General features: G+C 44.6%; 3 protein-coding genes and 1 long non-coding RNA gene across 9 annotated transcripts; 3 read left to right on the top strand and 1 right to left on the bottom strand.

Annotated features, from left to right (window-relative positions):
• Positions 1 to 1,024: 1,024 nt before the first annotated feature.
• On the bottom strand, positions 1,025 to 5,983 carry LOC121619097. 2 transcript variants are annotated; one of them, XR_006007512.1, is made up of 2 exons: positions 5,484 to 5,983; positions 1,025 to 1,615 (listed from the first exon to the last, which is right to left on the bottom strand). It is a non-coding gene; the product is annotated as an uncharacterized LOC121619097 (long non-coding RNA). The 2 variants fall into 2 exon arrangements; XR_006007513.1 differs by lacking the exon at positions 5,484 to 5,983 and adding an exon at positions 2,232 to 3,869.
• On the top strand, positions 2,277 to 12,907 carry hoxa3a (homeobox A3a). 3 transcript variants are annotated; one of them, XM_041954694.1, is made up of 4 exons: positions 2,277 to 2,423; positions 4,638 to 4,698; positions 8,566 to 9,145; positions 11,883 to 12,907. In XM_041954694.1, exons 3-4 carry the CDS (start codon positions 8,683 to 8,685, stop codon positions 12,668 to 12,670), a joined length of 1,251 nt encoding a protein of 416 aa, XP_041810628.1. In that variant the 5' UTR covers positions 2,277 to 2,423; positions 4,638 to 4,698; positions 8,566 to 8,682; the 3' UTR covers positions 12,671 to 12,907. The 3 variants fall into 3 exon arrangements, with proteins under 3 accessions (XP_041810628.1, XP_041810627.1, XP_041810626.1); XM_041954693.1 differs by lacking the exon at positions 2,277 to 2,423 and adding an exon at positions 3,055 to 3,291; XM_041954692.1 differs by lacking the exons at positions 2,277 to 2,423; positions 4,638 to 4,698 and adding an exon at positions 6,173 to 6,587.
• Positions 12,908 to 16,589: 3,682 nt separating this feature from the next.
• LOC121619338 (homeobox protein Hox-A2a) lies at positions 16,590 to 19,215 on the top strand. 3 transcript variants are annotated; one of them, XM_041954970.1, is made up of 3 exons: positions 16,593 to 16,822; positions 17,321 to 17,522; positions 18,153 to 19,215. In XM_041954970.1, exons 2-3 carry the CDS (start codon positions 17,432 to 17,434, stop codon positions 18,875 to 18,877), a joined length of 816 nt encoding a protein of 271 aa, XP_041810904.1. In that variant the 5' UTR covers positions 16,593 to 16,822; positions 17,321 to 17,431; the 3' UTR covers positions 18,878 to 19,215. The 3 variants fall into 3 exon arrangements, with proteins under 3 accessions (XP_041810902.1, XP_041810904.1, XP_041810903.1); XM_041954969.1 differs by having other exon boundaries at positions 16,593 to 16,938; XM_041954968.1 differs by having other exon boundaries at positions 16,590 to 17,522.
• Positions 19,216 to 23,145: 3,930 nt separating this feature from the next.
• hoxa1a (homeobox A1a) lies at positions 23,146 to 24,573 on the top strand. Its single transcript, XM_041954953.1, has 2 exons — positions 23,146 to 23,758; positions 24,194 to 24,573. Exons 1-2 carry the CDS (start codon positions 23,152 to 23,154, stop codon positions 24,571 to 24,573), a joined length of 987 nt encoding a protein of 328 aa, XP_041810887.1. The 5' UTR covers positions 23,146 to 23,151.
• The last annotated feature ends 2,880 nt before the right edge of the window (positions 24,574 to 27,453 follow it).

Below are 27,453 nucleotides of genomic sequence, written 5' to 3'. Positions count from 1 at the left end.
TGTTCCTCTCCAGCTTTACATTGCTGTAGAGTTTCTGAGCTTGCTATATCATAGTATTCTTATTGTTAAATTCAAATAATCACGCTGCTCCATTTCATTGCAAAACATTTTAATTCACCTTACAAAATATATTCATTGCATGTGTATGAAATTTATGCTTAAATATTATGTTTAAAACATATTTGACACTTGTGTTATATTAGACCTTTCAGTTAATATGATACAAGACAACAGGTGTAATTTTCCATTGAGCTTCTTAACTCTTCAAACCAGACAAATTAGGAGGATAAAAATTCAATCCTACTTTGCAATAAATAAAAAATACATAAAAAAAATACAAGTTTTATGAGACTAAACAGTTTTGCAAATGTGTTAAAAATGAATTGTGACTAAACATCTGGCTGCAGAGGTGAGGTGGGTGCAGCTGAAACTTCTCTGGGTGTGAAGGAACACAGTCACTAAAAGCTGACATGATTAACAAATAAATAAATAAATAAATAAACCCAACAAAAAACCTAGCCTCTGCCTTCATGTGTGCAGAGTTTACCTCAAAGATACCGTAGCCTGTTTAAAGATGGAACAACGCGTATTTTGACAGTTTACCATATTTTATCTTGATTAATATATTGATTTCACTGTTGAATATACAAGTGTATTTAAACAACAGTAACAATATAAATGGCTGAACTGTTGCCTGAAAGAGCCTTTCAGTGAGAGTGAATACAATCGTCAATTTAGACACAGGTTAAACATTAACCCTAAATCCTCAGGGTATGAGACAACGTCTGTAATAACGATAGCACTTTATTACTTATTTTTATCATCATTGTTATTATCATTTTCATTATCATTATTATTATTAATAATAATTATTATCATTATTATTAGTCGTAGTTGTTGTGGTAGTAGTAGTATTGCTGGGCTTTTTTTCACTTACCTGCACAATGTAACAGACAGCATTTGAACAAAGGCCCTGATCTATGAATCTGTGATCTTAGAACAGTCACAATAAAGAGCTGGCACGTTCAACATGAAAATTCAAATAGCTTTATTACAACCACCTTCACGCAAACAATTAGGCTCTCCTAGTCCGTCTGCATCCATGAGGCATGGCTCCAAGTCATCTTGAGCGTTGAATTTCGCATTAGCCTTGATGTTGGCCGGTGTAAACCTCGCAGAAAGAGTTATCTTCGACAGGGTGTATCGGTAACCCAAGCCTGGCTGTTAAGAGCTCCGAGTGTCAACATTGTGGGAAGATATGGAGCGCCGTCTGGCCAACATCCAGAGGTCTGCGCCTCGAACTCGTCCTCGCTGACAGCGACGAGGAGCCCTGATTTGTGTAAATAACTCTGAAACGTTTGTTTTATGCTAAAACGGTTGAGATTTGAAACATAATCAATCAACTACTACTTTTGAGCAAAGGATAAGTGGAAAAAAAGTGCAACAAAAAGTGAAAAAAGTAGGCTACCAGCTGAGGGCCTTTGGTTTCCAAAATAACTTCCCACTCGACTCTCTGCGCCTCTGCCCGGGTCAAGGAAGAGTTCAGGTGCGGTGGCGACAGGCTACGTGGTGCACGGTCATGTCGAGCCCTATCATCCTGGTGACAGCTCCACATCTGTAACCGCAGAAGAGGAAAGAGGGAACAACAATTTACAGACACAAACATTCAGTTAAACAAAAGAGAAATCGTCTTCCTTTCACCCCCTTGCGTCTAGAACCTGTGCGTAAAACTACTTTTTTTTTTTTTTTTTTTTTAACTATGATCGTTAATATTCCTCCTCTCTTCTCCAGTTTTACAAGTGATGAAGGTGAATTAATAAGAGCCGGTCTGCTTCTGTTCCAGCCTTTAAAAGTTTAGCGCTCAACTTGTAGTTTGAGAAGACAAAAGGCTGGTGTGGGAGTGGGATGCTGTCTATATCCGCCCCGAATGATTAATAGTTGTGGTGGGATTTTTCCACGCCCGCTGCTCGGTGTTGACGGAAAACAAGCGCCAAACGGTGCCGAGATGAGAGAAGCTCTTCCGGGCTGTGGGACTGTTGGCAAGGAGTGGCAGAAGCCAGATATCTTCTAAGGCGCACGCGTGACACGCTCTTTAGATAAGAACTGGTTTATATTAATGTGGTTTTGGCAAACTACAGCAGGACAGGGGCGCTTTTATCCTCGTACCACTTACCCCCCAACCCCCCGCCCCCTCCTCCAAAATTTCCCAAACTCTTCCTTTGCGCACAAACCTGTAATTTCACTCAGCTGGTCGCTGGTCATAGGAAACGCGTAAGCACATGTAGGTCGAATGGGGGTCCATGTAGTGATCAGCGGGGTCGAGCAGCCACTCTTTGGTTACCTCACCTCCACTTTCCGCTCACTGCTGACTGACACGCACCCCTCACGACCACCAGGACGCACACCCTCCCTTTGTAGGACAGGTAATTGTGTGACTTTTTTCTCTCAATTTGGCCAACAGCATGCCGGCTTTTGCTGATGGAGAACCAGAGGCTGACTAAGTGGTACTACAGCCAAGCTGTGGGACTGAGGACTGGGGGGCGATATTGAGTAAAGCTCTCTGCAGCCCTGGCTTTGCTGTGAAAGAGAAAGGAGAAGAGGTTTTCCGGGGTGATGTGTAATCATTATGCCAACCGTAATTTGGTATTTTGTCGGGGGGACCCTCTCCATCTCACACAGTGCAAAACATTCTGGTTTAATCTTGGCTCAGTGCTGGAGCCGCACTTGAAAGTCAGCACAATACAGCAGGATTAGGTCTTTCAGCCGCTAACAGGCACCAAATATATGGCACTTTAAAACTGACAGAACAGTCTTTCCCTCTGAATGGGCGACACGTGGAAAAGCTGCTTCTCTGCGAGAGACTTGCTCCTCTGCCAGATACATTGCAGTGTCACATAGCCCTCTTTTTTCTCCCTCCAAACTGATCCGTTTCTCCTCAGGGGCAATGACTGCCTCCATTAATGATTCACGGGCTCAAATAAAAGGGATTTAAGTTGACGTTGCGTCACGTGAGCGGGGCGCATAATACTGCGCGATGTTATGGCACGGGGAAGAAAACCGGAGCCCCGGTCTGGCCATATGATGCTGATTATATGCGGGTTACCCCCACTTTCCGTGAGGGGAGTCCGGGCTTTGTAGTTTTGTTTATCGAGGGGGAGAAAAAGAGAGGCAGACTGAAAGAGAGAGGATCCCGGGTTTGTGGATGTATTATACTGCTGTCACGGACGGATATGTTTTTCCACGCGGACAGAGTCAGAGCGTGAGCTTTGGGAGGATGGATTTTATTTTGAGGTATTTCCGCCGATTGTTCATTACTGTCGTGAGTTATTGCTGCGAGAGGCAGAGGTCAGTTAAAAGGGTTTCAGGGTTTTTGCAGGGCGAGAAAATAGACAGGTACCAAAGAAGCTATAGATATTCATATAACTGTTAATATCTCGGATTCATCATAATCAAGCGACACGTAAATAGACCCGCAGAATTTGCACATCACACATGTAAGTGACCAGTTAAGGGTTTATCTGGGTCATTAGGATCGAGCCATTGTTCCCTTTTAAGCTTCTTAGCCTAAACATTATATCAAAGCCATTATTAGTTTCAGTGTAAACTTAGGATAGAGCAGCTCGGAATGAAATATTTCTACATCTTAAATAACATAAGCAGACATTGGGATAAATAGGCCCGGACAACCGTTTGTAAATAGAGCGGCCATTTAAATATCTGCTTCCAAGACAAACCCCAAACAGAGCGCGCGGCCGCTCCAAGGTGCAACCGGTCCTATAAAACAAAACATCTCGTGTCTTTACGTGAGGTTTTTTTTCCCTGTGTAAATGATACATCAAGATGGGCTCCATAAAAAGCAGGGGAAAGCGGTGGGGTTGTGTCGCTCCGCCGGGGAAACGAGGATATAATGGAAGACGGAGTGCCATCCAGGACCGCGCGGCCGCGCTGAGGTCACGGCGCTCCTGCTTGATTTATGGGCGCGGGGACTTGGGGAAGATGGTGCGCGAGAGCTAATGACTATTCGATCCGTTTGTGGAGAAAATGCAGCAGGGAAACAACAAGCACGTTATCTGCATATAGGCCCGCTTTTATGTTATTAGCGATATTACGCTGATAGGCAACAATATTTGGTTAGAACGTTTTTGTCTTGTAAGAATCTTTGCGCCCTGGCTTTTCTTTCATGCGGTTTATTTATTAGTTGCTGTGGACGTGTGTTTCACGCGGATAAATATATTTAGGTGGATGCTTTGTTGTAATTGATGTAATTAAAGGAATGTAGACGTTATGGTTGCTCGAAGAGGGAGGATATGATATTAAATAGATATATTAAACAGGCAGACTTGGAGCCTGCTGTGAAGTCTAAAAATCTGACCCAAATATGTATCTTAAGAAAATGTTTGCATCGAATTTTACTAGATTTGAATTGCACTCCCTGATCCCTGATGTTCCTTGCTTTACACTCCATTTTACAATGAGGCCTAAACAATTACGCACAAAACAGTCTTTTTATTTTTCATCAATATTTCCAGCTCTACGGGGAGCGCCTGCTCAAAATTAAAATCCACACTAATGCATTTTACACGTGAAAAGGTTGTATTGTCCTGTGAGAAATTCAAAACATTTATTCCTCATTGCAGAAACGCAGCCAAGTAAATTCAGGCCATCGCACGGTCTCCGAGACACCTTGAACTGCCTTCGGTAAGTCCATATATCTTTATTGATTTGTGTTATGAATGCTTGATGGCGATATCCTTATTCAATTTCTAATAAGTACCACACACGCCCACCGAAGCACTCGCAGGGATAGAGGAGCAGCTTATGGCTTGTACATTTCCTTGTAGCAGCAATACGAGCAGCCCGAGAGCAATAATTCCTTCTCTTCCACTTGTCTTTGTGGTGTAATTTGTCACTATAAAAGTGACGAGGGGAATCGCAGCTCTTGGAGCGGTGCCTCACTCCTTTCAAAAACTCCTTTCTGTGAAAGCCATCTGTTCGGGGCTGCTATAGTTTACTGCACTGAAGTTTTAAAAAATGTTTTTTTGCTTTCATCAACATTTCGGATTTTTCTCCCCCCCCCCCCACTCTCCACATTGTTTTAGGCCGTATTACGCACGGCGGCATACGACCACCACCTCACTGACATTTAACCCTCAGCTAAGGGCCGAATTAAAGAGAGAGACGAATCAGCATTTTAGCAGAACACAAGGAGTAAATAATTATACAAAGTGACTCGTCTGGTTTGGGAAAGAAAACGCCGAGTTGGCTAGAAAAAAACCTCACGCGTGAATTTTTGTCCCACTCACCCTCCCACGCCGTCCGCGTATTCTGCCTCTTTTTTAAAATTGTGTCATTGAATTTAGTCCCAGAGCATGAAACCAACAGAGAAGCTGCAGCTCTGGACGTGTTTACTGCCCAGGGAAGCTTGAGAGGACATTACTCTATTTTTTTTCAATCTTCCTTTTGGCTGCAAAAGGCAGCATTACCATGCAGAGGGATTCCCCCTGCTGCCGCCTCTCTTCTCCCCTGCTCCTCGCTGCATGTCCTCCGCTTTGCCTTTTGGTGATGAAACTTCTTCCCATTTTTCACACCCTGCTCCCGGTGGGGTTTTCCCTTGATACACATCGACCAGCGGCTTTGATGTGAAGTTGCTGTGCTTTCTAGTCTCTTAAGAAAATATACACATTTTGTTGTATTCTTCCTAGAAGAAGCCGCGCAGGCAGCGGAGTACCTAGCGCTGAAATGACAACGAATTGCGCGTCCTTGCGCCAAAATATCGAGGATCGTTTGCAAATAATGCGGGTTAATGATTAAGCCCGTGGATAGAAGCCCTTTATGTCCCGTGGAAATGGAAATGCAGCATGGTCAGCGGCGGATTATTCCTTTGTATTCTCCCCTCACTCCAACATTCACATCCACTGAGGCCACAATCCCACTGCAGGACGTGGAGAAAATAATAACAAAAATATTTAAACACCTTTAAGACGGGCTTCCCTGCTGTTTCTAACGATGCATTATTTTTTTTTTTCCTAGACACCCTGCCTCATTTGGTTGGGGGAGGAGGAGAGACAGCCACTTGATTTGAACTGGCTTTCCAAGGCGCTACTTATTTGCATAATTTTTTTTTTGTCTATGGTGACGCTCTGGTTCGGGGCAGTTCACTGGTGTCTGCATGGTACTGGTGAAGGATCACATAGTCCAGCATAGCCTCGGCTGAGTTTAATATTGCTATGAAGCCCTGGCCATTGCTCTATAGCATGACGATAATTTCAATCCTGAGGCCAGATAACTCTTATCTCGCTGACCTGACTGCTCACGGCTGCTTTCGTAATCTCGGTGTACCCATTCACGTCGAGTAGGAAAAAAAGAAAAGGAAGAAAGGAAAGGGGTTTCTCTCGGCTCTTCCCTTTTTTTGTTGTTGTGGCTGCTAATGCCTGGTGTATGGCAGGGCGCAGTCTTCTGCTGCTGCCGCCGCTTCACCCCGCCAGCCCTGCCTTTAAACTTTTTCCTCTGGATTACTGCTTTGATCGATTTCGCCGCTGAATGAGAGAATATCGCTCCGTGCTGTGCATTCGTCGTCAGAGGCTAAGGTAAGCTGGCCAGAAATAGGCTCCCTCTGTTGTAAATGGCGGAGTTTGTGTGTCGCGCGGTGATTTATCACCGTATGACTTAGATCTCGGTTCAGGAAGAGTTCACACGCAGACACACACACTCACACACTCACACACCCAGTCAGGCAGCCAGATTTCTCTAACGTGGAGCGGGCTGCACCGCGTTAGAAAAGCTCAGGTCTGTCATTTGTCTCTCTTTCTCTGCCATTTATGACTATCGCAGTGGCTCGCCTGGAGATTCACAGCACAAAGCTTTCTGATATCTTCTCCAGATCAGCAGGAGTGCAGGAACAGTGGAGACACCTTCTTTCACTCTGCGGTTTGGCTGCGTTGAGGGCAAAATCAGGGCTCATTTCAAACTGGTTTGCTTGTCGTTATGCGCGTCTGCACGAACCCAGAGTTGTTCGACATTTCCATTCCATCTCTTTGAGCTCATTTATTGAAAATGCATTGTAGTTATGTGTCTGCGTCGGGAGTACACAATACCTATGCACTGTGAAATAAACACGCATTTTTATCATCATTATTTTACTGCAGCCTACTCTAATAGCGTCGTTGCTGTTGGGATTACATTTACTATCAGACACATCACACCAGGACCGAATTGTTTCAGCACCTAAACATTGAAAGATATGGTTGCAAACAAATCATTTTGATTTTATTCAGTTCTTATTTAATTCGTTTAGTCTCCGTATTATCTGCCCCCTTCATTGGGACGACTGCAGTGATTAAATATAGCAGACAAAAGAACTGGTTCAAATTTGTATTTTTTATTGAAAAGTCCTGCATATTATTATTATTATTATTTATTTATTTATTTATTATTATTATTATTATTATTATTATTATTATTATTATTATTATTATTATTATTATTACTTTGCTATGTTTGTTTAATGACAATGGTTAAACCACCAGAGGCCACTTTAAATATTCCACTATTTCATTAGTAGTTATACATTATAAGTGATGACCTGTTTATTATGGTTTATAGTTTCCCCAATAATGGCTGATCCCCATGGTTACCTGCGTGAATTATGGTGGCTCGGGAGCAGACTCTAGCTGTGCCATCTCAAGTTTCTGACCGCCATGAGCACCGGGCTTAGGCTGCTCACCGGGCCGCTCATTCCGAGCAGGCCATCCCGGCCCACTGACCCCCATACATCACCGCGACGGGCGGCCGCGCAGACAGCACCGACAGTAGTCATTATTATGGGCCTGCAAGAAAAAGTTCACACTGTGGTCACAGAGGTGCACGGATGTCCGCCCGGTTTTTCAGGTTTCCTCGCTAGACCTCCCATTCACCTTGCAACATTGCAAAGAAAAGAAAAGGGAGAGAATGTGGTTGTTTATGCTTTGCGCCAGGTGTCCGGGGAAGCACAGTGCATTGAGGTCCGTCCTGTTACTGAAGCAAGATTTTGTTTTTACTAACAGCGAAAATTAAAAACTGTTTTGTTTTTGTTTTTTTTTTAAAAGACACACGGATTATTTCACGAACTACATAAGAAATTAGATGTAGTGCTGACAGCCCTGTTGGTAGAATAACAATATAACAGAAATATTATTTCCCTGTGTGGTGACCCGCTAATAAGCTTTTCCTGCAGCACGTCTTTATATCCATACAGCATTTTCTGTGAACTGTAACTCTATATTCAGCTTCATTGTTAATAGGCTCAGAGGTTTAAAATGTCGTGCAGTTTTCTTGTTAGGTCCTAAAATTGATTTGGCAATCTGAAATGCTTTTGAAAAGGTTTTTGTTTAGATGTGGTTTGGCACAGATGGTAATACAAGGTTAGTGCGTGCCTTTGTGCCCTGTGTAAGCCATAAGGTAAACGGTAATAGTCTGCAGAACTGTTGGCCCTATCTTGCTTCCATAGTCTCCAGTGTCAGGCCTGTATTGAAAAGTAAGATGGATCGCCACCATTTCTTCTCCTCACAGTGCTTCTTGTAACCCTAGGTTCACCCGAGGAGGCCATTGGCGGAGAGGCGTCACGTGACCACGGGGTGCCAATGTTATTCTACAAGGGTGTCAAGACCCTGTCAGTTTCTGAAATAAATATTGGGAAACGGCGAGATGCAAAAGGCAACCTACTACGACAGCTCCGCAATTTACAGTGGCTACCCATATCAAAGCGCAAATGGCTTCAGTTATGATGCCAATCAGGTCCAATATCCCCGGGCCTCTCATGTGGAAAGCGAGTACCATCGACCTGCCTGCTCCCTGCAGTCTCCTGATGGCTCCGTGGCTCTGCAGAAGCCGGGGGAGATGGCGGAGAGCTGCGACAGGACCACAGCCATTCAGGCGGCGCAGTCCAAGGTTCATCCCGAAAGCAATCAACCGCAGGTGCCGGTGTCAGGCCCACCCCCTCCCTCACAATCCCCTGGTGCTATCAGCCAAAACACAAGCAACGGGTCCAGCCAGCCCAGTGCCAAGAACGGCTCCCCGACCTCTACTGCTCGCGGCAAACAGATCTTCCCCTGGATGAAGGAATCCCGTCAGAACACTAAGCAGAAACCCACCAGTAGCTCCAGTTCAGGTACTGAACACTGCTGCTGACACACACACACACACACACACACACACACACACACACACACACACACACACACACTGATAGCCTCTGAACAGAAAGTTCCATAAGTTTTGTTGAGGGAGGACACAGTACATAGGGGGTGTGGGTGGGTGGTAAGGTAAGAGGTTAGTAGGGAGTGGGGCAAACCGCAACAGCACAATACTTCTGTGAAGGTTATAATCTTCAGTTTTTTTTTCTGTGTCAGGGTCAATTACTCTATATTTCTAAGTCAGTGGTTTGTGGTATTGTATTTCATTATACGTGTATGTTGTTCCCTCTGGAATCCTAAAGTTATTCACGAGCCGCAGCCAAAAAATATAATCAACACTTCCGTGACACAGGCAGTCTATGTATATCTATACATAGTCGATGTATGTGTTCAAGTCTTACTTTAATTGCATCCACATTTAGTCACATCTTCTTAAAAATGATACCCCAGACATTACTCACCATCAAAGTACTTTAAGGTTGTGGACTGTAGGAGCAACGTGCCTCAGCATTGGAAGTAGATCCCACCATTTGTTGTCCACATGCCCTGCAGCTGACCTGTCCGTACTGTAAACATGCATCTCTACTGATCACACAATGTTCCCAGAGAGACAACAAACAAACACGCACAACAGTTGTTTCAGTTTGTCCTGTTGTTTTGATTAGTGCGGAACTTGGGGGGTCAGAGGGGGTTTGTGTTTGGGGGGTTGCGTATTTACATAGAGCCAACCTAAACATTCATACATGCTCATCTCCCCATGAGCGTCTTCATTTGCAAATTTTGCGGGTAATATTTCAATGAATGCAAGAGGTGGGATTCAACAGTAAAATTGGAAATGCAAAGTCGTGTGGCTTCAGTTTGATATATGTTTGGGAAGGTGTTTTCGTTAGATTTTAACAACCCGCGAAAGTGCTAACCTCGAAGTCCTGACCTCTCAGACACGTTTTACGCACGGTCACATACTGCTGTTTTGATGAGAGCAAAACTTGGTGGGTCAGAGTTCCACATGTACATCTACCAAACATGCTCCTCTGATTTTCAATTGATTGTTGTAAATTAAGTGGCTAATTTTCTAAATACGTTTTGTTCTCCTGTAAAAGTTGAAAGTATAAATCAAGGAGTGCCATTCATGTAATTATATTATAATTATTATCATTTATGTTTTAGGGAATCTTTATATTCGTTTTTAACAATACTTTGATGTCTTTTGAATGTATGGTAATACTATTACGCACGCTTTACGCAAGCCAGTTCATGCGCTTTATTGGGAAAAAAATGTGGATTTGGGTGTATACTTGCATAGAGCTAATTTCGAGACAGTAATTTTCTAATTCCGTTATAGGCATTCGTCTCCAGTAAGAGCTAAAATGCAACGCAGTATGGCGCCCGTATCATTACGCACAAACGCAAACCAGATCCTGCTTTTTTGATTAGAGGAAATCTTGGTGGGTCAGGATGGGGCGTTTGTGTTTGGCTCTTTGTAAATAAACACTCTAATCTGAACAGTCAGCGATGCTCACCTTCCCATGGCCCTCTCATTTTGTAATCTATGGGTAATTTTCGAATTAAGTTATATCCACTCTTCTGCAGTGAGACTTTAAAATGCAAATCAGTGTTTCGGCCTTCACTGTGATTTATGTTTGGGAAGGTGTTTTCATTAGCTCTAACAACACGCTGAGGTGCTAGCATTTATGAAAAGCCTTTTACGCACGTTTTACGCGTTTAAGACAGACAATAATCTTGCCCTTAATACGCGTTTCCCAAATCAATCTCTTTCATAAATCTTACTAACTAGTCTTTTAAAATGAATTCACAAATAATCGCGCAATGATAATCGTTATCACAAGTGATTACCCCACATACATGGGCTACATGGGCTATAACTTCTCTTTCATCTCTGTAATAACCTAACGGTCCAGGTTATGTCATGCTGCATTCCTTTTGCGCCAGGTTTGGGCGACAGGTAGTGAAATTTATTAAGTGTTGGCCGCCTGCCACAGCGGTAAGTAGACCAGCACCTTGCTATACAGCAGGCAAGCTCCAGCCTCTTAGAAGGGGAGGCTTATCAGTGAGGGCAAGGCGAGCTGCTTTATACACCCTGAGGAATACATAATGCTTGTGTTTGCATTACGTGTGTGCTACTCTGTGACTACGGGGGAAGACGAGGGTCAAAATGCTTTAGTAGGAAATCTACCTGCTTCCTGGTTCCATATCAGATATTGACCTACTATTCTCCAGTTACATTTTTTCCCTTTGCAGTTAGTGCAGCGGGCACACGGGCACGGTGTCATCACATTGATTGTTAATTGTCTTATGGAGCCCCCATGATAACCCTTGTGCTTTGCAGTAGGGGGCGGATTTATCAAAATGTTGTGATGTTTGCAACACATGCGCGCATGCACGCGCGTACATTAAGAGGGGGGAGGAGAGAAAGTCGATAATAAAACCCCTATTTAAGTAGTGAAGCGGGGCATATTTATCTAATAAACTATTTGCTCACCATCCCCACCCCCTTGATGGTTGAAAGTTCTGTTATCAGCTGTGAGCCTGTTGTCACACGGCTTTGTTTTCACTCTCACTTCTCTCTCTCTCTCTCTGTCTCTGTCTCTCTCTCTCTGTCTCTCTCTCTCTCTCTCTCTGTGTGTGTGTGTGTGTGTCTGTCTGTCTGTAATGGATTACTGATTGACATCCTCCTCTCCTTCTCCCTGACAGTGGAGAGTTGCCCCGGAGACAAGAGTCCTCCGGGGTCAGCAGCATCTAAGAGGGCCCGGACAGCTTACACCAGCGCCCAACTAGTGGAGCTGGAGAAGGAGTTCCACTTTAACCGGTACCTCTGTAGACCCCGGAGGGTGGAGATGGCCAACCTGCTCAACCTCACAGAGAGACAGATCAAAATCTGGTTCCAGAATCGCAGGATGAAATACAAGAAGGATCAGAAAGGCGTCGGAATGATGCCTTCCCCTGGCGGACAGTCCCCTCGGAGTCCCGTGGGCCCGGCCTCTGGCGGTGGAGGCGGAGGATACCTCAACTCTATGCATTCTCTTGTAAACAGTGTACCTTATGACTCCCAGTCGCCGACGTCTTACAATAAACCTCATCAAAACGCATACGGTATGGCCACGTCATATCCCCCTCCTTTGAACAGCTCCCTCAACAACTGCCCGCCCTCCCAGAAGAGGTATCCCGGGACCGACTCGGCCACGCCCGAGTATGACGCGCATCCTCTCCAAGGCAATGGCAACTACGGGACGCACATGCAGGGCAGCCCTGTTTATGTTGGCGGAGGTTACATCGACTCAATGCCCAATTCTGGGACCTCCGTTTTCGGTCTGACCCACCTCCCGCACCCGCCGTCCGCAAACATGGACTACAATGGAGCAATCACAATGGGCAACAGTCAGCATCACGGAGTGTGTGATCCGACACCGACGTACACAGACCTAACGCCGCACTACTCTCAGGGAAGAATCCAGGAAGCGCCCAAACTGACGCATCTGTAGCGATGGCGCTGCCCGGATCACTCCGCCCATTGTCTTATCCACCTCCAGACACATTACTGCTTTGTTTCTGCGCCTCCTCACGGCTCCCACCTTCTCTTTGCCTTTGTTTATGTTTTATATAGTTTGATGTGTGAAGTAGCGTAGGATAAATAATCACGACTTGCTTGAATTTTTCTCTATTTGCTCGTGTCATTGTCTCACAAAGACCTTTATCTGGGCTGTAGGACGTCTAGAGCGGGAGGGAGGGAGGGAGGGGGGTTATATGCATAGGCCTATTTAATCTTTTTTTTTTTTTAATCTTGGTTTAAAATTGAAACTCAAACAGGGTATTATGAACAAATGTTATTCATTTTAATGTGAATTTGTCCGTTTTATTTATCCGCAGTTGAAGAATTGTGTTTTTTTTGCATTTTGTTGCACTTGTGAAAGGATCCTTCAAGAACCACGAGTTGGGATGTATGAAGGAAAATACATGTTCAAAAACAAGGGTCATGAGCTTACACGCAACCTCCCTTGCTTGTGTTGTTCTATTGGACTTTCTAATGTTATTTATTTTGTTCGGTGTAAAGATAAAACAGTCCTTTAGTATTATTTGACACCTCTGCGATCTTTGTGTGGGGAGGAGGTTGGTGGGAAATTAGCGTCTCGGCCCTTTTCCAGCCCATACATGCAGCCTGCAGAAGCTCCTCAGCAGCAGCAGCTATCACAGGCTTTATGTTTCCATTTTTTTTTTCTTCTTCTTCGAGGAGGTGTTTTGTTTTCTCAGCGAATGTAAAATCAATCAGTCATGCAATAAGGGTGGAAAGAAGGACACACGTTGGCAGTTTCTTTATTGAAGAAAAAAAAGAAAAGAAACAGACATCATCAATTTTTTTTTCGATGTCACACATTCCATGCTGCTCCAGTTCGAAGAAATAAATAAAAGAATTGAAATATAATTGCAGCAAACCTCATAGTTTTAATTTGGACACATCAGAAGCATTTCACACGGTCACAAAATTAAAAACAAGGCAGTTTCTTGATGAAAAATGTCCAAATACATTTCTAGTTTTGCAATTAGTGCATTTTATTGGCGTTATTATATACTTCATGACGGTGCAGAACTGTAGAGGTGATGATAGAAAAGAAAAAAACACATTTTAAACAATTGGCAATATGAGAGAAGGCTGATACAATAAAATGTTAGTTCAGTAACAAACCATGGATGACAATTTGTCTATATTTGTATCATATCCATGCAAACAAAATAATGTGACACCAGTGGCCATATTTAACATTCAATAACATAAAAGGGAAATGGCCGCAGATAAATATTGAATAAACGCTACTTGATTGTTTCTCTCTTCATTCGACGTGCAGAAAACTCTCGGGTGGCCTTCTCCCCTCCTCTCATCTGCGTGGGCACATCCATAATAATAAAAATGTCAGCCGGGCCCTTCATGGAGACTCTGCAAGAAGACAACAAGCTAAATGAGAAATCGTTTGAAAAATAATTCCCCGATATGTTCAGTCAGTCAAATGTGGTCAGAGAGGATGCAGGCTGAAGCAGAATCGGACCGGGTCTTATTTGTCTCATTGTTCTGCGGATTAGCAGATGCCACTTCAACACGAAATGTCTCGGTTATGTGGATGGTTGTCAGTGGGGAGCCGAAAATCGGCAGCGTATTCCTGTGTGTTGTTGTTAAAATGAAGGGTCTCCATAGACGTTATTATCATACATCTGTTTTTTATTTTGAAATTATTTGAGTGTTTGCTGTAATTTCTTATCATTTCTCACTTAAAAGAACACAACACAGGCGCACATGGAGCTAAAATGATCAGATTATTTTCTAAATCGCTCATTTCTTTCAGGAAAAAAGCAGAGTTTTTTTTTTAAAGCAAGCTCAAAGATTTTTCTGCTTTTCTCCTCAAATTATTAACACCTTTCTGTGCCATGTTTACCTTTATTGTTTTTATGCCTTTGTGCAACTGCAGTATTATTTGTTCTCACTGATTTTGCACCAAGAAATAATTTTCAGGCCAGTATGATTGATATAAGAGGGCATGAACATTAGTAGCCCTGACATATGGTTAGCAGGGAAACCTAGAACAATTGAACCATGGTGTGTAACATTAAAAAAAAAAAAAAAAAAAAAAAAAAAAGCTGATGCACTGAGTATTTCTGCATCTCCAACACACACACACGCACACACTTAGAGATACACGCGCACACATGCACACGCACACGCAGCAAGACGCTGATTTGACCCATATGCGCCACACACAGGTAGCACATAAATAACGTTTTAACTGAAACAGAAGACTTGTATTTCTTTCATTGCATTTCCATCCGTGGGAACGTGCTCCTAAATCAATCCTGCTGTAAAGACAAGTGTGTAGGACAGGCCGGGGTCCACTAAATGCCGCCACCCACTCCTTTCCTTGCACACAAAGCCTGTGCGTAATTCCAAAAAAGCCATCCATCTCTTCCCCTGGCAACTCTGTCCTTCGCCACGAGGTCTGGTCCACTCACAAAACCCGCATGTGGCCCAAAACGACAAATAAATGCCGTTGTATAAACTGCATTCGCCATTCAAAGATAAAAAAAGCCAGGTGGAGAAGCTGCTTCGCCCTACTCACCGTTGGCGCTTTACCTCCTCCTCAAAGAAGGAAATGGTCGCATCTTGCGAAGCTGGATTCTTATTTATCTTTTAAAACATCCCTCCAGCGACAGCCCAGCTATGACTGCGAGCAGAAACTGGTTCTAATCTGAGTGGCCAGTGTTTCTCGCCGCTTCCTGGCTGCATTTGATCCGGGGGAGAGTTAGAAGCCTTAAATGTGTTGTGAGGGCACCGAGCTGTCAGACCTTTTGGCGAGTAAGATTGATCGCGCACAGGCTTCCAGGACTCTTTGTTTGGTATATAAGCAACAAACTGAGAGAGGCCTAGCACTTCTCTTCTTTCCTCTCTCCTGCTCACCAAGCCATATTTATTTTTTGGAGTGAAAATACAACATGTACTGCTTGACGAAAAACATCCCAAATGTGGCTTTCAGAGATTATTGTGGAAGGGCTATAAAACCACTGCAACACTGCGGGGACGAGCCATTCAATAACACTCCCATCTACATAATAACGCTGCAAATGGATTCGCTCTGAATGGTCGATTGTGAGCGCGTTGGTGTTTGCTTCAGTGCAATTTCAGGTAGAGGTGAGACTGGAAATACAGTGAGACGCCTTTGTGGCTACTGCCCTCCCAGTAAACCCTGCTGTAGCCTCGTGGTTTCCCACTCCTGACATTGAGACGAAACCACTCTAAATATGAGCATAATATTCAAAAATAAAGCTTACAATTACGGCTGCTTTTGGCAATCGAATACATGGACTATTAGCAATCCTAAAATAAAGAGCGCGTGTGTGTTCAACCAAGTGTTTGTGGGTATGTTCGCGCACATGGGCGCGCATGACCTCCCCATAAAAACGACCTTTTAGTGGAATATACGAAAAACCTTTGATATCAGCTTTAATATCATATCTCCACGTGCCGCATTAAAAGCTTATAATGGAACAATGTTTGTGAGCGTGCATGCATGCGTGTGTACCTGTTTATGGATCTTTATCTGTAAATGTCAAACAGCTGTTATGGGATGGAATGGTCTGGACGTGTCATATCCGTCAGTATTAACTGAATGAATGGGCTTTTTATTGCAACACATGTCAATGGATGCACTGCATATTTCATTATTATGCACCTTTGAAGAATCTGTTCAGTCGGCACACACTGAACAGACCGGATCGTTGGGGTTTGCCTCTGTCGAAAAGTCTCAATATCAGTTTTTTGGGGGGGTATGTTTTTTTTTTTTCTCACCTCTGAAGCCAGACTCTTGCCTGTATGAATAGCTACTGGAGTGAAGTGTGTGTGTGTGTGTGTGTGTGTGTGTGTGTGTGTGTGTGTGTGTGTGTGTGTGTGTGTGTGTGTGTGCGCGCGCGGTGGGGGCGTTCTCCACTGACATCCTCAAACAATACGAGAAAAGAGGAGTGCACGAATCCGCGCACCCTAGGCTGGGCTCCTTCCCTGTAATAGTGAGCGTCAGCCATTCTTAAAAAACACATTTTGTAGCTTAGTGGACTGGACTGGAGGGGCGAGAAGGAGGATAAACTGAGCGGACAAAGATGTAAATAAAAAACAGTCGTGCCCCAGCTGAGCGAGGCGTTCTTCGTCCGAGTTTTTGGATCAATCAGGCAGACAGTGGCTTCTTTTGATTAAACCCCAAATTGTCATTGGGCAGAGGTAATCATGTGACAGGCAATTCGGTCCAATTTCAACCTTGTCTCCATGAATTCAATAGTTTAATAGTAGCTCGGTCCCCACACGGCCGTAATCAGTGAAATAGAAAAAAAAACACCACCAGGAGATTTTTTTAATGATTTTTTTTCTTTCTCGTACTCGCTGAGCCGCAACATTTATAAAAATACGCGTGCAAACTTTCCTCGGCTCTCAGGGAGCGGAGATGAATTACGAATTCGAGCGAGAGAGCGGTTTTATCAATAGTCAGCCGTCGCTTGCTGAGTGCCTGACATCTTTCCCCCCTGTCGCTGATTCATTTCAAAGTTCATCAATCAAGAGCTCGACGCTTTCACGCCCGACACTGATTCCTCCTCCCTTTGAGCAGACCATTCCCAGCCTGAATCCGGGCAGCCATCCGCGGCACGGCCGGCCCAGGCACAGCCCCGACGGATGCAGCCCGCTGCCCACAGCCTCCCTACCCCCGGAGTACCCCTGGATGCGGGAGAAGAAAGCCTCCAAGAGGAACCACCTGCCGACCTCCACCGCTACCACCATCTCCAATGGACCCGTGTGCTTCTCCCCGAAAGGTGGGTGAATTTGAAACACTTGGTTGTTAAAGTGTTCACTTATCTGTTGCTAAAACTGGAGCTCAGTGCTGAGGCCTTAAAAAAAAGAAAGAGAAGCTGGAGACGTGTTATTCTGATAGATTTATGGTTACTGCTTTGCTGTGATTGTGGATGAAGCAAGAAAAAAAAAGTTTGTGTAAAGTTTGGTGATGTAAGATGATTTATTTCCCCCTTGCCGTAGCTGAGTTTTGATGTGTGACAGTAATGAAGAGTGATGGAGTGCCGTTGCCGAGGAGGGCAGCTGGAGCATTCATTAGTATCCCACACCAGCCTGGACCTCGCTGCTTTTATAGTGCACTGTTTGCTTCACGCTTACGCTGGACGTTATTTCATGTGTAAAACAACCTAATGAGTATCTTTACGTTGTAATCTTTATTCATATTATTATTATTATTATTATTTTGATAAAAGGCTAAGGCTGCAGGCAATAAGCCTGGGTCATTGGCTCCAGCGGCCATTTTGCTGCAGAGTGCAGTGAGCCACTCTCTAGTGGTTTGTGACAGCCATAGCGTCAGATTCACGGGCAGCGGGGTTATGCAACTGTTGTGTCCTGCGTTTTAATCCCACACTGCCGTGCCGTTCATTTCGCAGGCTCGCCTGAGATTGTGGAGAGCGCCGGGGGAGGAGGAGGCTCCCGTCGGCTGAGGACGGCGTACACCAACACACAGCTGCTGGAGCTGGAGAAGGAGTTCCACTTCAACAAGTATCTGTGCCGGCCGAGGAGGGTGGAAATCGCGGCCCTGCTGGATCTGACCGAGAGGCAGGTCAAAGTCTGGTTCCAAAACCGGCGCATGAAGCACAAGCGGCAGACCCAGAGCAAGGAGAACCACAACGGGGAGGGGAAAGGGCCGGGTGCCGAGGACGGCATCCACAGCGACGAGGAGGACGAGGCCCCCCCGTACGAGCGGAGCGGGGCCCTGCTGGAGAGAGATACCTGCTCCTTTCAGAACAACTCTCTCAGCTCCACGCAGCAGCTCCACAATGGCGAGTCCGTGGGCTTTGCTGCTGCGCCGCTGAACAGCAATGACAAAAATCTAAAACATTTTCCCAACCCGTCACCCACTGTTCCGGGCTGCATGTCAACAATGGGCCCAGGCTCGGCATCTGGCCCGGACAATGGCGACAGTCCCCCGGCCCTGGATGTTTCTATACACGATTTTCAACCTTTCTCCTCGGATTCCTGCCTGCAGCTCTCCGACGCAGCCTCGCCGAGCTTGTCAGAGTCTCTGGACAGCCCCGTGGACATTTCTACGGACAGTTTCTATTTTTTCTCGGAGTCTCTAACTACAATCGACCTGCAGCATCTGAACTATTAACTGAATTCAATCACCATAACTTTTCTTCTTTTTCGGGACAATAAATATCAGACTACGATGGTATTAACTCTGATGTTATTTGTATATTCGGCACATTTATTCTGTTGATATTTGACTTGACGATTAATACAAGGTAAGGATGAATTAAATCACTGAAATAGCACTACTCAAACGTGACTTGTAATTACCATAACAAATCGATCTCTTGGAATGGAAATTATGAGTGTTTGTGAATAATTATACAGTATTAGGCCTATGGAACCTGGTCATTTTTATTTTTGTATAGCTTCCAATTGTCTTGGATATTTTTGTTAGAATACAATTAACTTGCTACAATCCCTTTTTTCCTGGTGTTTTGAGTCGTTTCTTTTTCTTTTACTGTGACGGTGTATTTTTTTCATTTATCTTGAATTATTCATGTAGAAAATATGCCACATAAAAGTAGGGCATAGAAAGATAGAGACCTTATGCAAATTTAACAACAGGTTGGTAATGAATATAAATAGTGTAGTCCGTGTTGAGCTGAGAAGGCAGACACACACACACACACACACACACACACACACACACACACACACACACACTTTTACTTTTATTGCAGAATTTAATTTCAACATTACATATAGATCTATACAGCCTATAGATTGCTTGAAATTGTTTACTAAAACATAAGAAATCTGTCTTTTTATAAAATGAATTTGATGGCAGCCATTTTTCTTTCTTAAAACTTTGGTGATCAAACTTTTTTTATGTAGCAAAATTACCTTTAAATATTTGCAAATCAGCATTTAATTAACAAACTAAACGAAATAGCAGCATTTACTTTGCTGAAATGAGTTTTGTTTTAGTGACAAAGAGAAGTTAGCACCATTTCATGCTGCCTGCAGAAACCCTAACGCTGATTATTTTTATTTTCACCTTCAAACTTCATACTCTGCAGAGTAAAAGCAAATACGCCCGCTCGGATCTTAACGTGACAGGGCTCTTAACATTGTGTGCATGTTGCAGGCAAATGCCCGAGCCATGTTTGCCTTCAGGAGCTCATAAATCACTCCGTGGCATGAATGAGACGGACATTAAGGAGACCAATTGTGGCGTAATGTGCACAAATAAAACCCCACTTACATTTTCATACGGGACTCCCCAATTCCTGGGCTAAAAGGGGGCTGAGTCTCTGCATGCGTTTGGTAATAATTCATTTTTATGGCTTGTTTAAACACGGCTCTGGCTCGGCGACCGCGGCAGTAGCTGCCTGTTATGAGGCTGCACACTTCTGCCCGTGTGTTAAAAGTAGCACAAACTCAAACCAGACTACTTCTGGGTTAGATCCTTATTTATCAACCATGCATTCACTAAGAATAGCTGCGGAGAGAGGGTCATTATGCAATATCTGGCTTACTTTAGCAAGAGAGTTTGTGAGTTTTGGGGGGATTTTCCAGCGTTATTGGAGCAGTAGAAAGTCCTGGGGGTCAATATGGGCATTATGAATGGTCTTGCTCTATTGTATTGCACTTGAGTTGACTTATGGGAATCAGATATTAGCTCATTCACAGCTTGACTCAATATGTTATTCCACCACAACAGCTTTGTGTGTGGGAACAGCAAAAACAACCACCGGTTGCGACGTCGGCCTGCCCAGATCGATTCAGAAACTCATCTCCACGCGCGAAATTCATAAGCTGGAGAGTTCAGCGGCGGTTTATCGAATGATCTGGAAGCCATAAGCAGCCCATCGACTGGCTGAACATTAGCCTACTGGTTAACTGGAGTGTGTGTGTGTGTGTGTGTGTGTGTGTGTGTGTGTGTGTGTGTGTGTGTGTGTGTGTGTGTGTGTGTGTGTTTAAGGAGGGGTGTATAGGGGTAAAAGCGGGGGAGGGGCAGATACTCTACACTCCTACGCTCCAGCACCCGGTGACTAACCGCGGGGCCAGTATAACCAAATCATTCCGAGACAGCGCGCCCTTTCTGCGCACACATGTGCTCACACAAAGAGCCAAGAAGGCTGCAAGGCCTGGCGAAGTTTCCTGAGGCTGGCAAGCCAATGATCCACGGCGCCCACTCACTACTGTTGCAGAGGAGGCTGAGAGGAAGGAGGAGGGGTCGAGGGGGTGGTATTGACCCCACTGCGCTTTTTTTCAGTGGTGGGAAGTTCGCATCACAACTTCACTTTTTTTAATATTCCATGAGCTTGAAATAAATGAAAACTTTAAGTATAGTACTAGCACGGCCACTTATATTAAATGATAACTTCTATCTAAAACTAAAGGGAATAGAAGACGTATTCAGACCCTTTACTGAAGAAAAAGTAGCATTACTACACAGTGCACTAAAACACTCAATTACAAAGAAGTCATGTTCAAAATTTCACGTAAGTAGAAGCAGATAAGTGTTAACAAGAAAATGAAAGTATTTAAAGTAAAATTATAAGGTGGCAGAAAGCCCCCTATCACTGTTATATACTGACTTATCACATATTATATCCGATTATTATTACTGATAACATGCAAGCAGCATTTTAATCATGCAGCTGGTTGAGGCGGTGTTAAATTCTTCATATACTGTTGGGTAGTTTGATTTATTAAAATGTGTCATTTCCTAAAGTTAGCATAGGTTGTCTGTGTAACATCTGAAAAGTAACCATAGCTATCAGATAAATGAAGGCGAGTAAAGGGCATATTATTCCTCTCTGAAAGCGAGGTAGAAGTAGGATAAAATGGAAGTAATCAAGTTAAGTACAAACACCTGATGACTGCACATAAGCACAGTATTACCACCATCTGTCTATCTATGGGAATACTGTCATCATACATTCATTAACACATTGTATAGAACATTTTGGGAGTTGGACCACATACGGCCAGTGGGGGCGCTCATCCCTCCATGTGATCCTCTCTTCCTCCCCCCCCCTCCCCTCCCCTTTCTTCTCCTTCCTCAGTGACAGGTTGGCCCTGCACTCTGCCATCGCTATACCGCAGCTCTCCCACGCACACTCTCCCCGCTGCTCTGGCACCTTTTTTTCTTCCCGGCGCAGCTTTCTGTGGCCATTAATTTCTCCAACAGCTTTATTTGATGAACTTAACAGGATAATCAGCCCACTCTCGCACCTCGGGCTATATGGGCGCATTAGCTCCACGACGGGCCTCGCATTATCAGATCATTTGATCACTATACATGCATAATGAATACATGTGGGAGTGAAATCAGAGTAGATAGCAGACCCCCATGACCCTGGGAGAGAAAAAATTAATACCACATCATCTTAATGTTTAATATGTTGTCTTGTCGTTACATCACCTGTGACCTCCTGGCAAGTGCTGAAAAGCAGCCCAACATAATGCGACCCTAATGGGGAACAAAGTTATATTAAAGAAAGAAAGTCCTCTTAGACTGAGCTGCAGTACTTTCTGCTTGCTTCAGGAGTCAAACCGTCCTGCGTCTCCGTCATGTCACACTGTGACGATATTTGCTGAGCAAATCCCTCGCAGTGTTAAAGCGTGAAACACTCCACACTGGAATGAGACACAGAGAGCCCATCATAGCCTGTGGCGGTGGCACACACACACACACACACACACACACACACACACACACACACACACACACACACACACACACACACACACACAGCTATTCATCCATCCCGCAGAGAATGAAACTGTGTGGCATCACGGCTGTGTTGCGCGGGCGAAGTCAGACACGCACTGAGGGCACACGCACAACCGCGTACGCGCATAAGCACCAACACGAGCACGCACGCGAACCCAATGTCCTCTCTATTCCAAAAATACCGTACCTGAGGTCAGGGGGCTGGGTCGTCCTCGTGGAGGGGTTGCAGAGGGTAAACCGTTCATCTTTCCCAGGAGCGAGAGCGCACAGCTGGGGTTAGAAGACGATGTGCTTGCGGCTCCCCGCTCTTCATGCGAGCCCGGAGCTGTCCGCCGCCGTCTGCCTCCCAGCTCATTGTTTGCTCGGCCAATACATTAGTGGCGACGCGCGTCACCTTGATCGACGAGCGCCTGGAATTTAAATAGCCACTCAAACACCAATCTGTCACCGGCTAAGGGGATAAGGACAAGTACCTCACTGGCTGACCCGGGCCCACGTGACAGCACCCGTTCATTGATATCGGCCAGTGCGCCCCCCTCCCTCCACTGATAAGGACAGAGTATAGGTAAAGGTTGGCACGGTCACTCAGGGTAAGAGGGGAGAGAGGAAGAGATCAGAGGGTGTCTGTAGAGCGGACGGTCCCTCGGCCCTGGTAGAACAATGCTACAATGAGCAGCTTCTTAGACTACTCGGTGATGAGCGGTGAAGGTGGCTCATGCTCTGTCAGGGCTTTCCACTCGGACCACGGGATTACAACTTTCCAGTCCTGCGCGGTTACTGTCAATAACTGCGGGGCGGATGACCGCTTCATGGCCAGCAGGGGTTCCCCTGACGGCATCCCTCATCAGACGGGGTCATACCAGTCTACTGCGAGCTCGCTGGGTCTCGCCTACGGGGCCCATCCGGCCTGCAGCTCCAGCTATGGACCCCAAAGTTTCTGTTCTACGTATAACCATTACGCGCTGAACCAGGAAGTAGATTCCACAGCGGGATTCGCCCAGTGCGGCCCGCTGATGTACTCGGGTAATGTTTCCTCCACAATGGTCTCTCAGCATCGCCAGGGTTACAGCGCCGCCCCCCTGGGCCAGTTACAGTATGCCCACGCCGCCTATGGCGGCGGGCACGACCAAGCAGCACCCTTTCCTGGGTGCTCAAACCCACTGTCACCACTGCACGCAGCTCACCTGGAGGCTTGCTGCTCACCTCTGTCTGAGGGCGCGTCTTCTGCACAGACCTTCGACTGGATGAAAGTAAAGAGGAACCCACCAAAAACAGGTGGGTGCCAAGTTGTGGCTGTAGCAGTGGCACAGAGTGTTCTATCTGCAATCAGCAGCTTATAAGTGATGCAAACTCTTTAAACTGAAGTGATGTCAATGTTGGCAGACCATTCCTGTGTGAGAAGTAACCACATTGAAAGCGAAGTTGAGAAGCTGCTTGATTGTTTCATTTCCATATTTATGCTGTTCTATAAGACTGAATAATGTTGTAGCAGATGCTATGTTTTAGCGTTATTTTAAACATATGACACATGTATTACAGCATGTTTCAAAGTAGCTGCCATTAATTGACTGCTGCGTAAAAGTTGCCTCTGGCTGCGTAAAAGTTGCTCCCAGGCACAAGCAGTTGTCTAATAACTGCGTGTTGTGAGAAGAGAACATGCAGGTTAACTCTGCTCCACAACTTTACGGTGATTTGTTTCTCCGTTTGCAGGCAGGTCTGGGGAGTACGGTTTCGGGGGTCAGCCGAACACGGTCCGGACCAACTTCACCACCAAGCAGCTGACGGAGCTGGAAAAGGAGTTCCACTTCAACAAGTACCTGACCCGTGCGCGGCGCGTGGAGATCGCAGCCGCGCTGCAGCTGAATGAGACTCAGGTGAAAATTTGGTTCCAGAACCGGAGGATGAAGCAGAAGAAGAGGGAGAAAGAAGGGCTGCTGCCGGCCAAAGCTGCATCCTCAGACCGGGGAGAGAGGATTCAAGAGAAAATGGACGATGCAGAGTCAGAGAAGTCTATCTCAGCTCCCTCTACTCCATCTCCCACATCCTCCACGGTGTCGTCCACGGGGGCTGATCCTTACTCCTCCAACTAAAAACCTACTGCCTCTTTACCTCTTTTGGGCCACAGGCGGCCTGTATATATCACAGCTCATACCCAGTGTATCAAAGCCAAAGTCCCGGTTAATGGATGACATATGTGGACATTTAGGATGAGTTAATGCACTATTTGGGTCTTTGGACAATAACGTGGACCATTTCTGAGTCATAGATATGTTTTATATTGTGTTTTGTGTTCAGAAGAACGATGAAATTGCTGTCCAAACAAATGTAGGCCATGGTTTAAAATGTGTCCACTTTCTTTTGAAATTTGACATCAAACACGCCACGACTATGATGGTGCAAAAGTAATCCAGTACCTTCCTTACACCTGCTCCTGACCAGTGCTGCAGAATGTGCCAATGTAAAGTCACAAAGCTGCACACACAAACAAATACCTCAAATAATGCCAAAGTTGCGCGTCATGGCCACGGCCAGGCGGCTTGCACTGGATGTCGTCAATTAGGCATCACACAATCAACGAGACGACCTCGTTTATTAATCGTTATAGAGTGCATTGTTATCGTACCTCCTTAATCCTTAATCACTGTCACCTCTGTGTTTGAGGCCTGTGTGTTTGTGTGTCGCGACTGTCTGAATGTCTATTGTGTGAGATTTGCATGATGCGTAATGCTTTCATGTATTATTAGCGGGGCGCTGAGTTTTATCAGTTGGGGAACCGGTCGTGTGTGGCCATGTATGTTCCAGGCTTTTATCTGTTATCTATTTAATCCAGTGGAGCACATACAAAATGTTTTGTCCAGAGAGACGTTTACGGGTCAATCATGTGTATTAAAGTGCGTTTATCTCAACTATGCCATTGTGTCATTGCTGAGGGGAAGTATTGGGAGAGACAGAATTAGATTTCTCAGAGGATTTTAAAGCAAATCTTCCACGCAAATCCGCCGTCAGACCTTTATTTCAAGCTCTACAGACAGGAAAGGAAAGCTCCGTCCATTTTCCCATCGTTTGAGAAGCCGCACGTGTCGCTTTTACGCAGCGCAGAGTCTCTAAATGTATGCGGCCGTGCGCGCTCCCGTCCCTGGGGTGAAGAGTTATTGGCATTATAAAGGCATGTTTATCCACGGAGGAGATGAGAGCGCGGACGTCAGCGTCATTTGTGATGACAACCTTATCGAGCTCTCGGCTCATTGAGGGGACAAAAAAGAAGCTCTATTGATTAAAACATCGAGGTTAGGCTATCGACAAGGATGGGGCCCCACTGGCCCTGTCAGCGTTAACTCCTCAGTTCCCCAAGTCACACGGAGGTGTCATCGTCCGCACCTGATGACACGATGAGCAGTGAAAACTTGCAGCACTGCATGTCACGCAGTCAGCTACACAACTTTGATTTATCGAGAGCTATTATTTTAACATGTGTTATATTTACGCCTGATTTGTAAAAATGCTCTTTAAGGATATTGAATTTGAAGCGAATAACTATAATATTGTCTTTAAAATCAACGTAGATTATAAGTGGAATAATGTGTATTAATATCAATCCATACAAGTGTGTCTAAACTGTACTAAAAACTGCGTTTTTTTTGTTTAGTGTTATTTCATATTTAAGGTTCAAGGTGGCCTCTATCCTCCGTCAAATATCCAAAACTAACAACAAAAAAGGGGGGGTTTCCTGGTTCTTTTGCTGTTTTGATTCCTGGTGTGCAGCCTGCGAGTCCATCTTACCATAAAAGGGCAAAAAACGCCAAAAGCGCCATGATTAATGAGCGACGTTCACCTTTACCTTGGATCCACCTGCAGGAGCTGCTCTATTGGAGCTGTGGAGACCTGCTGAGGCTGCAGCGCAGGCTGCTCGGCCTAATTCAGCAACATCAGACATGGAAAAGGAGAGTAAGTCATGTAGCCGACTTCTGTTTTATTCACCTCACCCCCGGCATATTCTCTGTCGATACTGTCATGCATTGTTGTATCAGGTGTTTTCCTACGTCCAGGAGAGCGGACGTTCTGTGTGAAACGTGCGACAAGGTTAGTTTGGTAACTACAGACGCCCTCATTTTGTTGTGAGAGGAGTTGTTTCGGTATAAATAGTGAATTATGTACATAGACTTGTTGCTCAAGGGCCCGTGTGTGTTTGTCAGGCCAACCTGAATCAGTGTGAGCAGGAAGGGAAAAAAGGATCTTAATGTGCTCCATCTGCCTGACAAACTATTTTGTTTTAGCAGATAATTTAATATTATCTTGATTTTCAACAAGAGGTCGGTGGTAATTTCAGTTAATGTTAGTGGAATATATGTTATTATAATTTTAAGAGGAGATTGTTCGGAATTGTTAAAGCAAAAAGGAAAAGTAGTTATATTTCTATAAGTGTTTCTTTAACTTTGAAATGATTAAACGACAGGGCTATTGAGAAAGTTTAGACCGATGAAACCACATGGATTAGATTTACACGGTTGTATGCATAATAATTTCTTTCTTTTGAACTGTTATGATCCCATATGCTTTTGATCAAAGGAATACATATTTTAAAATGCTGTTATTAGATTAGATTGTTAGAATTTTAAGAACGTATTATTGCATGGCGAGAACTCGTAAAAATGTTGTGGAAAAAATAATTCTCATCAAAACACGTCATAACATTACGTTCTTTCTATTACTGGGTTTGTAAAATATTAATTTCACCGCCTAATCTGCAAATTTAAAAGTTTTTAAAAAGTCATTTTGGTTTTGTTTACGAGCCTCGATAAAATATTAATCAGCTGCCTAATTCATATCACATTTTCACAGTGACTCCTCTAAATCTGCACATCTGGTGTTTCCTATTTTGTTCGCAATTCCAAATTCACCTCTGTGCAACACGGACTGATAACATTTTGGCACATAGTTACTCATTTGGCCGCAGTTTCCAATTTATTTAT

Source organism: Chelmon rostratus, chromosome 16 (assembly GCF_017976325.1).
Source record: "Chelmon rostratus isolate fCheRos1 chromosome 16, fCheRos1.pri, whole genome shotgun sequence".
In the NCBI taxonomy this organism is placed as follows: domain Eukaryota; kingdom Metazoa; phylum Chordata; class Actinopteri; order Chaetodontiformes; family Chaetodontidae; genus Chelmon; species Chelmon rostratus.
The sequence above is the reverse complement of the archived record's forward strand: the minus strand, read 5'-3'. Positions and strand labels throughout refer to the sequence as shown.